The sequence below is a fragment of the Phaseolus vulgaris genome, chromosome 1 (assembly GCF_051622355.1).
Source record: "Phaseolus vulgaris cultivar YP4 chromosome 1, ASM5162235v1, whole genome shotgun sequence".
Classification (NCBI taxonomy): domain Eukaryota; kingdom Viridiplantae; phylum Streptophyta; class Magnoliopsida; order Fabales; family Fabaceae; genus Phaseolus; species Phaseolus vulgaris.
Genome location: NC_143498.1, coordinates 33024040 through 33039432, shown reverse-complemented (window position 1 = coordinate 33039432; position 15393 = coordinate 33024040). Strand labels below are relative to the sequence as shown.

The window sequence follows — 15393 nt, the reverse complement described above, 5'->3', positions numbered from 1 at the left end:
ACACGTTATTTTTGTAATAATTGATAGATTAACTAAATATGCTATTTTTTTTTTCTTTGGTTCATTCATTTAGAACTGCAGAAGTAACAGAATTATGTAATTCGGAAACTCATTTGAAAAAAGACTTGAAAAAAGACTTCAAGATTACATAATGCAAAAGTTAAATAAGATTTCTGGATTATGTAATCCAGAGAATAATCATGCATTTGAAAAATGCCTTCCGGATTATGTAATTCGGTAGCTAATTACAAATTTAAAAAATGACTTCCAGATTACGTAATCCAAAATATTATAAAGGGACATTTTTTGGAAATTTAAAAACTTATGGAGGTGAGGGAAGAAGGTGTTGAGGTGCAGGAAGAAATAGTCCTCGATATTGATGAGTGAATTTTTGTAATGGGGTAAAGCTACTGCGGTCTTTTCACCCTTGAACAAATGACCCACTAAGGCCTTGAATAATGTGTTTCAAGGGAAATGCCTCACAAATGGTAATGAATATCCACCTTCCCACCCAACCATGATAATGACTGCAGACTCAATATTGGAAGCAGTAAATTATATAGTAAGAACAAGGGAAGAAAAGATTAGCAGCAAGGTAGTATAACCCTTGTAAAGTGTTATAGAGAGAATAGGAAATGTTACCTACATACCACAAACAGAAGAATTAAAAAGAAAAATAATAGAATTGTGATTGAGGTTCTAATTCAAGGAAGGAGACTAATCCAAAGGATGCTAATATGGATAGAGTTACATCAAATGTAAATTCAATTTTCAAACTTTGATTGGAGTTGCTAAAAAGCGAGGACAACTGTTATATCTTAAAATAGGGAGTTATTCTTCAACCTTCTTTGTTGAGAAAGAGTGTTCTATAGGAGATATTGATTTGTTCTTAACATTTTCTTATATAGACATTTTATGGTTACTAAATACCTGTCAATACGCAAATGAGTCATGGGCCAGAGTGAAGTGAGTCTTAGGGTATCAAAAGAAATATCTCAATACCTAAATTTCAATACTAATCTTAAGAGATCCACCACTAGCACAATAAAAAGCCATTCATGTAACCCTTCACTAGAAAGTAAATTTTCATAAAAATTTATAAGTGTTTACAGGAAAACAAATTCACATTGAAGATGCTCAATGGACCATAACATAGACTCCTGCTACACCGAATTTTCCAACATTGTTGGAATTAACACCTACTTTCACAAAAGCATACCTAAAATGCTCTTAATTCTCAGATGTACCAGGTAATAATGATGTTATGTTGGTACAAGATAATGACCTTCATCCTGACTATTGATCCAAAGTAAAGGAGTAGCCACTGCAAGAAGAACAAATGAAAGACCACAAACCAATTTGTATTTAGTCTGTTGTAGAGCAGTTGGTGTAAAATTCCTATCTTCTGGAACCACTTTGGTTGACGTCTGCTTGCTGGCATCTCCAGGAAGGTCATCAGTTGATGAGACCGACTCTGAGCCACCTTGAAACTCAACCTCTGCACAACTTTCAATTACTTCACTATCACACTTCACATCATTAGAGAAATCGTTCTGGTCATATTTAGAAGCTGGACTCCACTCAATATTGCCTGAGGATAAACTCTTGAACCTTCTATTCTGTTTCTTAGAACAACCCAAAGTCAAATCACTTGAATCTTGAAGAGAGTGAATTAGTTTTCTAGGGGTCTTGAAGATTTTTATGCTGTCAACAGTTGCCTGAGTGCGTGACCTCTGATCAACAAAAGCACCACACAATATGCTAACTCCATTAGTAAACAAATGATTTAACCGCTAACATTGAGTTAAGAAACATTGAAATTTTACTTACTGTTCAATAAAAACAATTGCATTAAGATGCGCAGCTTTTAAGGCATGCTAAAAGGTCAGTTTTCACAAAGCTCACAAGTTATGTATGCATTTGGAGGGATTCTATTTAGTTATGTTTTGAAAAACATATTAGCTACGTATGCATTTGGAGGGACTCTATTTAGTTATAGAATATATTTTTATTGGTTTCAATTGTTCTACTCTCAGTATATAAACATTATTTGTAATCTTTCTGTGATTTCTCAAGCATTGAAAACATTATATTCTAAAATACTTTTAAGAGCATAAAACAGTTACCATTTCTGAATAAAAAAATGGATAGTAAATCAAGCTCTTCAAATGTTAGCCAACTCTAAGAAAACTTGCTTCTGTCAGAATTGTCCTGTAAAAGGTAAACTATACATTTCGCAGTTGAAAACATGAATGGAGGAGGTTAAGAAGAATTGGAGATGAAAAGAAAAAAATAATACTCTACGATTCTACTGCCAATTGATATGTTCTGTCACGTTACTTTTTTCTCTATTATGGGAATAAAGGGATGCCACATTCAACCATTTATTTTTGACTGGAACATGACCAATGTAAGAGAAACTTACTAGTGGACTTGTGGTGGTACTTCTGGATACTCCATGCCTGGGATTTCTGTCCATGAAACCAGCAAATTCCTCTGTATAATATCCATCTCCACTTGGAAACTCATGAATCGATGAATGCTCTGATAAAGAACTTTCTTTTACGACTCGTGAGAACAAGCCATCCTTCAGAGACACATCAACCCCTCCATTTTCATTACTCCAAAGCTTCCTAGTCACGCTTCTTCTTTCATAGTCTAAGTTGCTTGAAATAGGAGACTCAATAGATTCATATCCAGGAAAAAAGTCAAAAGTGCGCGATTGTGGTGAAATAGAGGAAGGAGTAGAAGAAGTATTTTCTCCCTCACCAGAAGAAGTATTTTCTCCTTCTCTCCTACTAAAATTTGACCCTGTCACTGAGGAAGGACTTTTTGCATATCTTGGCTTTTTATCACTTGCAATTCTCTTGGCCGTTTGCAAAGCCTCAAGTGCTGCACCTTGGACAAATGCCATTTTATCAGATTGGCACTTGTCCAACTCCTCAATTATGAATTCAACCTCTGAGAATATGCTCCTGGAATCCAAACTTCTCATCAAGTAGTTGACCATCTGAATGGATGAAAGCCTTTTCTGAGAATTCCCCTCCACAAGACCAGCATTCACCATTCTTATTCCAGATTGTATGAGCAACCTTGCATATGCTTCAATGATCAAAGCATTGCGCCTGGCCAAAGACATAACCAGACCCATGTGTGAGTTGGTTTGACCAGACTTCCCATCTAATGCCACAGCAACATTCTGGCAAACCCTATTCACCAATTCATCAGAAGCATACTTCCAGTTTTCTGAATCCACCAGAGCCTTCAAGCAAAGGGCAGCACCCGAAGTTAGGCCCTCCTGAGAACTCGCAAGAGAATCAGAAAGTGGCATGCAAAGGGACTGAATTATGTTCCTCCTTTGATCTTCTGGAGTTGAGGGGTCAATTCCATATCTTGCAATAGCAGGAACCACCTTTGAACAAGCTTGTTGGAGAGGGAAAGATCCAGCACTTGAAGTCAACGTCTTGATTATGGTTGTCATGATTCTACCTATCAAAGGAACAATTTTGACACCATGAACCCGTGCAAGAACCTCATAGATTGAGATTGTGAATTCCTCAGAACAATTTTCCTTGCTCTCTGAAACTTTTGCAAGAAACACAGGAATGGCCTTGAAATCCAAATCTTTGACATAGGATTTCAATGCTTTCATGGCAGATTTGCGACTATCATCTTTGTCAAGATTTGCCAGCTCCTGCCACACCGAAGGGCTGAGACTCCTTCCCATTTTTTGAACTAAAACTAAACACACACCACCATCATCAATGACAACGAAAAAAGTTAACCATAAAAGAAAAAACATTTTTTTTCTTGAACTACAACCGAACACACACCACCCCATGAACAATGACAATCAAGTAATAAAACACAAAGAGCAAACATTTCAAAAGGTATTGTAAGAGAAATCTAAAATTCACAAATTTTCTAAACAAGAAAACAAAAAACCCAAAAGGGTGCAAAAACCACTGGCATGAAACTCCACTGCACCCCTTCCTCAAATCACTGAATCCTCAACAATTAAACAAAAAAACAGAATCTTTGGACCATGCAAGAGAAGGGGAAATTAGTTCTTATTAATTTACCTTCTTGGGAAGGAAACACGTTACTTAAACAAAAAAAAAAAAGGAAAATGATGAGAATTATACTATTGGAGAAGGCACGGCAAAGATTGAAGCTAGAAAGTTCACCTTAACGTAAAGATGGATGATAAGATTGAGCAGCAGTTGAATGATGAAATGCAAAAAGGATTTTAAGAAGAGGTAGAAGTAGCGGGGAGTGAGCTATTCAAAATTTCTTTCAAATTACGCCGCTATCCTCACTGTGGGCCCCACATTATTCAGAATTTATGCTTCCAAAACTACCCTCACTTGTTTTTGAAAAAACAATTAATACACTTTTAAAAGCTTTGACCTTAACGAAAAAATGAGCAGTTAAGTAATTAAGAGCTTTGACTACTAAAATTCCTACCAATTACCAAAGCATTGATTCTTTGATAACCCTAAAACCAAAAATATCCTATCAATTACTACCCATTTTATAAATATTATTGATTATAGTTGGTGTTACTTTTCAATTAAATTTAAAGTTTAATTTAAAAACTTTCATTTTACTAAATATATTATATATTTTTAAATAAAATTATAAATTTAGCTAGAGATTAGCTTTGTTCTATTCATAGTACCATATATAAGTTTTTTCTTTTCTAATGTACTGTTTTTACTAACTTTTTATTTCTTTATAGAATAAAAAAAATATTTTTATATTAAGTATCATTATTCAATTCACATCTTAAATAACAACAATTATAGGTTGAAATCAGTTATAAAATAGATGAACTTTAAAAAAAAATGTTAGCATATATTTAAAATAAGTAGATAGAAAGATATGTTTTTTCATTAAAAAAAATTGGTTTTCTAGTTTTTATTTACAAAATATTTATTTCTAATTTTAAAAATTTGGGAAACGTATCCAAAAAATTTATCTTATTTACATAAAATAATAAATACATTGAATAATTGAATTATGAAATTAAAAATAATCAAACTTTCTTAATTTAAAATGGTTTTTTTATCTTAATTTTCTTAACACCCAACTTTAAATACATAACTGCCCTAATACTATATTCTATGTATAATTATGTATACTCATATTACATAGTAAAAAAGTAGTTTTGTAACATTGGGCTATAACTATATACAAATGTTTCATAAAGAAAATAAATTAAATATAAAACATCTTAGTTTCCTTTGTAACTACTACCTTGACTTTTAATATTTACTATTTTGGTACCAATTATAATTGTAAACCTTCATGGTCCATGATCACTTGCACAGATTTGAACTCTATGAAATCAATGTAATTCATTGTTAAATATTATTAGTATACAAATTTCAACTCTATGAAATGAATGTAATTCAATGCTAAATATTATTGGTACACAAATTTTAACTTTCAACTCTATGAAATCAATGCAATTCAATAAATATATGAAATCAATACAGTTTTGTTGATTTAAAAAAAAAAACTCTAATATTTGTTTTTAGGAATGAATTTTTGCAAGAAAAAAAGTAAAAAAAACTAAGAAATAAAAATTAAAAAAATTAGAAAACGAGAATTTTTTTTTTAACCTACCTTATTTGTGTTTTTTTAACATATGAAGTTTTGGTTTAACTCATCGTATTTTTTTATTTTTTTTAATAATATTTTTTTATGTGATAGCAAATGATTGTTATTACTTGAAGTGTCAGTTTAACTAAAATGTGAAGTTACATAATGATGCATAACATGAAATTTTTTATAAATATAAATAAATCTTAAATTAGTTAATTTATTAGATATAAATATACAATAAAAATAAATTTATAATTAAATGATATAAAAAATATTAAAATAATAATATTAAAGGTTATAATTTAGTTATATAAAAAAATAAAAATTATCAATATATCATTACCTAGGTAATGAAACTAAGCTTAAAACCTATGATCTTATATTTACCAACCAATTTTTTTACAACCATGCATTTGATAAAGATACAGTTAAAAGAATCTCACAGTTGGAGTACCGTCCAAGTCAGATAAATGAAGAAAAATAAACTGATTTAACCAAATATTTTTAAATGGAAAAGAGATAAAAAAAGAATAATATGTATAACCACCTTTATGTATTTGTTTCCATATAATAGTTTTATAAATTTTTATTTCGTGCACACACATATATATATATAATTAAATATTTTATTATCATCTTAGCATTTTTATAACTTTTAAAAATATAAATTTTAGCATAATACTAAAAGTTTAATAACTATAATTTAATTAAAATATAATAAAATTTAAAAAAAAAAACTATCTTCAATGGCAAACTTATTTTATTTTAAATGTATTTATTTTATATATCTATATTTTAATTAAATAAAATAATAGTTAATACATAATTTATTTTATTGTCAAATTATGCACAAATTTTATATAAATTTGATAAAAATCTAAAAAATAACAAAAATGAGCATTTAAATTGTTTATCATCTTCAATTGTAAACATAGTGGATGATTAATTGTTTCATTGTTATTCTTATTTTCAAATTGTAAGTACTTTTTAGCCTTTCTATTATGATAAAAACAAAATTATAAACTCAATGATTACATAATTATAGCCCTAAATGATGCCAAAATCATGGGATGCATTTGAATTAATATTTTAAAAAGTGTATTGGTAATAGTGAGAGGGTAATATTGTGAATTGATTTTTAATTTTGTCTTATTTGCTTTTCTGATCTGGATGATGATATTGGTAGGGCCCTTTCCCACTCTTTTAAATTGTAACCGAATTTGAAATTTGAAAAGAAGCGCCCTTCACTCCTTGGGACAGTTTTTAAATGTTTTTGTTGTGTTTTTTATTTGTCTTTTAGAATCTCTATGACATATTTATTATTATTTTGTAATTTTTTAATATTTAAGATAATTTTTAAGTAATTTATATCTCTATTTATCGTATTGGAAAACTATACAATTATTGTAGTGTAATTAAAAAGATTTATTATATTTACTGGTTGACCTAAAATAATCTTAAGCATTTCAAATGTAGATTTTATAATAGGATTATAAGATTTCTTTTTAGAGTATATTGATGTCACATAAAAGTTGTAAAATTAAGAACCGACATAAAAAAAATTATTTGTGATTTTAACATAACTTTTTTTTCACAGAAAAATAAAGTATAAGTAATAAAATTTAAAAAGAATTTTAAAAAATATGATACAGCCAGACTTACATAAAATAACATTTTATAATAAGACCTCATTAGAGATAAAATTTAAAATACATAAAAACAACAAAATGGAGGAAACACTTTTTAGAATTAGAAAAAAACAATCTTAAAAATAATGTGGTATGGTACACTTAACATCAAATATATAAAAACTTGTATAAACTGACTAGACACATGAGAATAAAGTGTTGACTTATGTATTAAATTTTTTAGTAAAATTGTGTTAATGAACACATGTTTTTAATATGATAAACGATTTATCAAAAATATTTTTAAAAATTTAGTGTTTTAAAATTCTTATTCTTTTGTTTGAAGAAATTCAATAACATGCAATTTATATATTTATATACATTGTTTGTTTGTAAATGTATATTATGTTTTTTTATCAACGAATAAGTTTTATTAGGTAGATTAACACTGTGAAGATACAATCAAGTATTGTTTGAACTTCAACCAGTCTTGGCTAAAATAATCTCGGTATTATTTAGACATTTAGTTACTCCTAGCTAAAAATTTAAGAATAATTTAGAACACAACTACTTCTAACTAAAACCCGAGTATTGTTTAGAACAATAATCACTCTTGGCTAAAAATCCAAAGTATTGTTTATTTGGAATGCAATTACTATTGGTTAAAAGTTGAGTACTATTTGGAATACAATCACTCATAACTAAAGGGTTTTATAAAGAAAGGAATGACCTAAAAGATCACATGATTTTACTTACTAGAAAAAGCAAAACACTCGTCTAGTTTGTTAAACAGACACAAACAATATTCTTGTGAAAAACTTAAGACATAAAAAGATTTGAGAAAGAAAATTAATAGCGTTTCGACAACTCTTGATCACTTGTTTTTGCTCTTCAAATTTGAAAAGAGTCGTTGTAAATCCTTTTCTACCCGTTGAGAAGCTTTACTTCAAATCTTCATCTTCAATCATTCATTTGTCCATGCATAGAGGTAGAGATACATTAAATGTGCTCCATGCAACATTAAATATTTATCTATTCTTTAAGCAACATCCTGAGAGTTGTCATGACTTATTCGATCTAGGTTAGAGAGCTTTTGTCCAAACTGGAGTAAAACATATGATCGTACGTTACAAATAACCTTTATATAGTTGACATAAGGCGTATCACGGTGTGAGTTAGTGTGAAACAACTTTAGTACGTCCTTTAAGAGATCTTTGATGTTGGTAAAAGCTTTAAGAAATCTTCTTAATAGACATGAAGATGAGAACATTCTTTACAATACAAAATAAACTCAAATAATTTTGTTAAGTTCAATGTTATCTTAAAAATCGTGTGCATATCATTTAACTAACACTACATAAGATATACAAAAACCACACTTAGTCCCATATATGCTAATAAGCTCTTAAACAAAGTTTTAGGTTTTCATCCTTCTTATTATGTGGGAGTTGTGTTTGGATGATTTTCCATCAACCTTTCAACATAGTATATGATAAATCCGTATGTAAGGCCCAAAATCCGTATGTAATGCAAAAAAAAAAAAAAAAATCATTTTCATTATTTCCGATTATTAGAAGCCAGCCTAATGGAATCTAGACTGGATAGGACTCGAACCCAAGTTCCAAATTAATACTGGAAGCAAACTGCAGTTAAACCCAAGTTCCAAAATCTAAACTTATTATTATTAATATAATTTATACATATTATTATTAATATAATTTATACAATTTATAATAATAATAATATAAATTATATTCATATTATTAATATTATATTCAATATTCATATTCTTAATATTATATTCATATTATTAACATTATTCATATTATTAATAATATTAATAATATTTTTAATGTTATTAATAATATTTTTAATGTTATTAATAATATTATTAATATTATATTCATATTATTAATATTATTAGTATTATTAATATTATTAGTATTATAAAATATTATTAATATTATTAGTATTATAAAATGTTATTAGTATTATTAATATTATTAGTATTATAAAATATTATTAGTATTATTAGTATTATTAGTATTATTTGTTGGGTTTAATAGTGCCAAAGTTCAAGAGGGGGGGTGAATTGACCTTTTAAAACTTTCTCGCAGAAACAGTGTTTAACACAGTTTACAGAAAATAAATCGATTTATGTGAAAATGAACAGATTTATTTCAGCACTATTTTTGTTTGAAAAGAGTTTATACAACAAGGTTAATCACAAGATTATGCAGATAGATTTTCCAGATGCACACACACTGATATTAGAACGAAAAACAGTGAAACACAAAAACAACAAACCTTAATACCAAATAATGTGATTTAGGTTCAGTTAAGGGCTTGACAATTAGTGAGGCAATCTATCACACTCAACCTGTTTTATTAGCCTTTAACAGATTATCAGTGTTCTTATTGAAACCAGACAGTTTTCCAGAAATTAAGAACAGTATGCACAACGCCCAGAAAGAACAGATTTATTTTCAATTGAACAAATTTATTTCTTTGTTGTTTTATCAATTATGCAGAAACGAAATTGCAGAGAGTGGGAGAGAATGGACACAAGCAGTTATACTGGTTCACTCAACTGAGCTACATCCAGTCTTCACCAAATCCAGGTGGAAATCACTAAAACACAGTACAACCAAGTACAATTCCCACTGTTCTTGAAACCTACAAGAACTTAGGTACTCTTGCTGAAAAAACCTATTTCAGCTCACACACACTCTCCAAGAAAACCTATCAAGAAGAGTGTTCAACCAAACTATTACAAGAAATGAGAAGTGAAACGACTACACCTGATTGAGGATACAAAGATCTGCCTTAAACCAGTAGGCAAGATTGCTAGAACAGTAGCAGCACCTCACACCAAGCTTTTGGAACCAAACCAAGAACAAGCACTTTGTGATTTTCGAAATCTTTGAAGAACAAATGCTAATCCTTTTTTAAACTTTTAATTCTCTGCTGTCAAAACTTGTTTTTGCAAATGTATGAACGATGTTTAAACTCAGAAACAAGTTTTCATTTTATAGAAAACCAACTTATAACAGAATTTTGAAAAACAATTAAAGCTGTTATAAAATGAACAGATTGAAAATAAAATGAACAGATTTATTTTCAAAAGCAGTTAGAGAATTTGTTAAGTGAGGAGACTTAGTCAACCATTCTGGTGCTGAGATAAAACTGAAAATCGTTTAAGCTTGACATGGCACCAGAGACAAAAAATAATCTATTCATTTACAGATGAACATATTTATTTTTCAAAACGAAAACAGAAAAGCTTAACTGTTTGAAACACAGTCGTTTTGAAAGATAGAAGACTTAGTCAAAATACATGATGCACAAAATCTAATTTTCACAAGACTTAGCCAAGGCATCAATGTAAAAATGAATTTGTTTATTTAGAAAAGAACAGATTTATTTTTATGCAGTAAACGTGTTTTTTGTAAAACATGTGAAAAACAGTTTAAGAAAACTTATGCTTGTTCTTATCACATGGCCAGTGGTTATGAGGTGAGTTACTCAGCAAAAAGCCCACTCTTAGACAACCTCTAAGCACTACCTAAGACACACTTAAAGCAAAGCAAAAATACACATGAAATGAACATAAAAGTCTTCATCAAACACAATCTTGAAGGGGCAGCAACCATCTTCAACAATCTCCCCCTGTTTGATGGAGACAAATCCCCATAGCTAACCTCATAGCTTTGTTGCTTTAAGCACCTGCACTGCACTAGATTTTAAACCAGAAAAAAACAGCAACATTGCATAGCATTTGAAATGGTTTTAAGGTGCATAATTAACTCCCTGTTTCAGCTAGCTTCACCTAGCAATGGTGAGCTATTTTTCAGCTATTTTTCTCCCCCTTTGGATTCATCAAACAACATATAAGCCCAGGGAAAAAACAAATATGAAACAGAAACCATAACCATAATAGTTCAGAAAATAAACCATATTGTTCAGCATTACAGACATTTGAAAGCTGATAAAGAAAGCAATAAAAACAGATGACTACTGATCCTTGTAGTAAAGCTCTGCAAGTTGTGCCTGAACCCCTTCAATCTGATCATCAAGGTGTTGAAACCTTGCATGAGTAGTCTCAAAGTATGCCCTTTGTTCTGCAGACATTACATCAAGAGGATACAACACTTGCCTCTCAAACATAGACATTGGTTCTCCTCGGTATTCTGGAGCTTGATAGGCAACTATGGCATTTGCAGCAGCTTCCTCATGCACAGACTGGGTAGCAGGTGAGTCATCATCCATAGGAACAGCTTCATCCTCATCCTCATTGTGGAGGTTTGATGCCTCATGTTCTACTTGAGGGTCCTTCCCTTTGAGAACCACCCACTTGTCCTCAATCTTGTGAAAACCCATTTTGGTGAGAGTTGAAGTATCAATCTCACTTACAGCCTTGATAGGGTCGTTTCTCTCATTTGTAACATCAATACCAAAGTAATCAATCAATTTGGAAACAATTATAGCATAGGGAAATCAGTAATCAGCCAACCTTTTTTATTTGAGCATGTGTTCATTGATAATGAAAACCCAGTTTACCTTAATCTGGTTCATGATGCAATATAGGAGAATGAGATCCTCTTCATGTAAGACAACATGGTTTGTCCCTCTTGGAATAAGTTGCCATGCTATGATGTAGGAAACTAGACGTGGAGTGAGGTTCAAATGCCTTGCATGGAACCTGTTTATACTCTTTGTAGGATTCCTCATGCAACTCTTATAATATTGCAGCTTGTTGAATTCTGAAATTCCACTGGTATTTCCCTTTCCTACTTTCAATCCAGCATATTTTATTCCAGCCACAGAGTTCCACACCTCACTTGTGATCTTCATCTTAATTCCTTTCACATAAGAGACAACATTCTTCCCATCCAATGTGAGGTTAGTATAAAACACCTTAACCAAGTCAGGATAAACATTACCCGTTAATTCCAGCAGCTTTTTCAGTTTCTGGTGCTTCAACACAGCCCTTGTTTCTACCAGTTTTTCAGATTTCAGCCAGTTGAAATCCAACACCTTGGGGATGTTAATCTGTTTTCTGCTTGTCTCGTGAATGTAGGCATTGATGCCTTCTTCATTTCCAGCGAACCAACCTTCTAGCACACCTTGAAAGGTGGTTTGCTTCCCCTTATTTTTCTGTTTCTTGGAAGAAGAAGCCATGGTTGAACCTGAATTCTTTTCTTGGTTTCAAATGGTGAGAACAGAAAAGGAATAGCCAATGTGGGTAGCAAGTATTCACACAGATTTATATAGAAATGAATGGGTTGATATGGCAGTTATGAGTGGATATGCATGAAGATTTTATGCTTTGAATTTGTGCAGAGAATCTTTGAAAATATGCAGCAAATATTTAAGGTCACGATGCACATACTCATGCCTTTATTGAGCATCCAAACCATCAAATCGGTTACATAACCATGACCAAAACCGTCAAAGGTACAGAGGTTAATGCCCACTAGGTCAGTCAAGCAGTCAAATATCAAAATTTCTCTTTCCTAGTCATAAATGCATACCAGTGCAGAAAATAAACATATTCAATTACGAATAAACAGATTTAATTTTTCACTGCTAGGCACAATTGACATTTATAATACCCAATTCATTAAGCACAAAATTAAACCTATCTTTGGCTAATGGTTTTGTGAACAAATCAACAAGTTGTAAATCAGTACCAATGAACTTAATATCACATGTTCCATTAGATATGTGTTCCCTTAGAAAATGATGCCTAATTTCAATGTGTTTGGTTCTTGAATGCATGACAGGATTTTTGGTTAAGTTGATTGCACTTGTATTATCACACAGCAGAGGTATATGGTTAAGTAAGATACCAAAATCATTCAATTGTTGTCTTAGCCATATAGTTTGAGCACAACAACTCCCTGCTGCAATGTATTCTGCTTCAGCAGTGGAAAGAGCTACACAAGCCTGCTTTTTGCATTGCCATGAGATCAAGCTTGATCCAAGCAAATGACGGTTACACCTCTGAATACGTGGCTCGCATCCAGCTGTACACGTGTCACCATCTGGAACGTCTTCTGCTTGAGCGCCACTTCTACTCTTCAGGCTGTTCGACTAAGTTACTCAGGTGAGGAGCAACTCGGGGCATAGCTGCCTTGGAGCGCGATCTCTTCTAATGGCGAGGACGGGGTGTCACCATGCACACCTTCTCTGTGGTCTCGCCTGCCGCTATCACGATCTGCATTACTTGCTCATCGTGCATGTTCTGGTAAACTGTTCCCCGGCCTCAACCTCTGGCTAGGGAATGATCATATGATAACTTCATCCTTCGTACTCGTGCCCTTTGAAAGCCTTGAACAAGCTTTCCTGATCTTTCGGCGATGTCCCCTCTCGGCGATCTCTGACCACTTGGTCGTCTAAGCTCGCAGACGGCGACTACGACAAAAGCCTGGTGACTGCCGGTTTATATATGCTAGAGATCGGAGCACGCCAACTTAACGATTAGCGACTACACAGACTTCCCGATGTCCTTCCCTTCTGTCAGCCAGGTGTTCCGTTCAACACGCCTATATTTTCGCTTGCTGCCACGTCATCACTCCCGACTACCGGGTCGGTACAATAATAATAATAATATCGAATGAGTATTGAAATATCACCTTATGAAGCATTGTATGGTAGGAAGGCATGACACCTCTTTGTTGGTATCATGTTGGGGAAAGTGTTTTAATATGACTTGATATGTTTTAACAAACCACTGAGAAGGTTAAGTTGATACAAGGGACATTAAAAACTCCTTTGATCATGCAAAAAATTTATGCATATCAACAAAGAAAACCTTTAAAGTTCTCTATTGGTCATCATGTATTTCTTTGGGTTACTACTACAAGAAAATCATTGATTAGAAACCAATTTTAGAGACAAAAAATAATTAGTTGCTATAGTCACCAAATTAGAGACTATTTTGGAGACTAAAAAATTTTTTGGTTTTTAAATTAGTTTCTATTATTGTTAAATGGTTTCTAAATTGGTATCTAATTAGCTACCAAGGTTTTTGCTACCAAATTTAGAATCTAAATAAAAGGTAGTTAAAACCTTGGTAGCTAATTAGATACCAATTTAGAAACCATTTAACAATAATAGAAACTAATTTATAAACCAAAATTTTTTTTAGTCTCCAAAGTTGTCTCTAATTTGGTCACTATAACAACTAATTATTTTTTGTCTTTAAAATTAGTTTCTATTTAATGATTTTCTTGTAGTGTACACCTTTCACTAGCTTAGGAAGGGATATCAAGTCTAGGAAGTTTTCTCATAAATTCATTGGGCCTTATCACATTCTCAGGGAATAAGCCTAGTAACTTATGAACTCGCCCTACTTCCTCTGTTATCCCACATAACATATTCAATGCATCACATTGAGAAAGTATGTACCTAACCTTGAACATATTCTAGAGTCTCATATAGTTCAATTCAAATACAACTTATGTTTTGAAGTTAGGCTAGTCAACATAATAGATTCATAAGTGAAACAATTGCGTGTTAAAAACATCAACATGGTGAAGGTGGTGTAGGATCTAAGATATGATGATTCTCCTTGGGAGATGGAAAGAAATGATATATGTATTCCTATATTTTCTCTAGTACGAGTATTTTCAATGACAAATTTTGTTATTGTTGGGTATAATACATTTTTTTTTATCGTTTTGTATTCCTTCTATATTTCTTCTTTCTTATTATGATTCTTTCTCTTCTTTTCTCATGTAGCATATTCCTCTCATTATAACTATGGAATGACTGCAAAATATTATTGATATTGAAATGTTGAGTTAGTGTCTTGATATGTTGGATTGATTTTGATTAAGAAAATACTATGATAAATATTATTGGCAAAAATTTGGTGATGATGAAATTAAAATTTCTATAATTGGAAGTATATTTGGAATATATAAATAAAGTTTATGTGAACTTTTGAAACTAAGATTATTTGTGATCCAATTTTGATATAATAAAGTATTTTTTGTTGTTGTTTTAAGTTTGTTTTTAGCATTTTATTTGAATGTTGTAAGTTTAGGTCACATGTCAAATAAATAAGACTGAATCCAACAACTTAAGTATGACGTGTGATTTATTTTATGCACATTAAATTATAAGTTTAGCTAAGTTTGAGAGTATT

General features: G+C 31.3%; 1 protein-coding gene across 2 annotated transcripts; it reads right to left on the bottom strand.

Moving 5' to 3' along the window:
- Positions 1-1061: 1061 nt before the first annotated feature.
- Positions 1062-4261, bottom strand: LOC137813849 (ARM repeat superfamily protein). 2 transcript variants are annotated; one of them, XM_068616292.2, is made up of 3 exons: positions 4188-4261; positions 2426-3741; positions 1062-1733 (listed from the first exon to the last, which is right to left on the bottom strand). In XM_068616292.2, the coding sequence occupies exons 2-3, from the start codon at positions 3725-3727 to the stop codon at positions 1263-1265; spliced, it is 1773 nt and encodes a 590-aa protein (XP_068472393.1). In that variant the 5' UTR covers positions 3728-3741; positions 4188-4261; the 3' UTR covers positions 1062-1262. The 2 variants fall into 2 exon arrangements, with proteins under 2 accessions (XP_068472393.1, XP_068472394.1); XM_068616293.2 differs by having other exon boundaries at positions 4083-4239.
- Positions 4262-15393: the final 11132 nt, after the last annotated feature.

What these genes read in the sequence shown, in the direction of transcription:
- LOC137813849 (XM_068616292.2), bottom strand. Translation starts at nt 3,727, where the DNA reads ATGGGAAGGAGTCTCAGCCCTTCGGTGTGGCAGGAGCTGGCAAATCTT. An exon ending in GTACCACCACAAGTCCACTA is followed by an intron (nt 1,734 to 2,425) that starts GTAAGTTTCTCT and finishes TTTGTTGATCAG; the next exon opens with AGGTCACGCACTCAGGCAAC.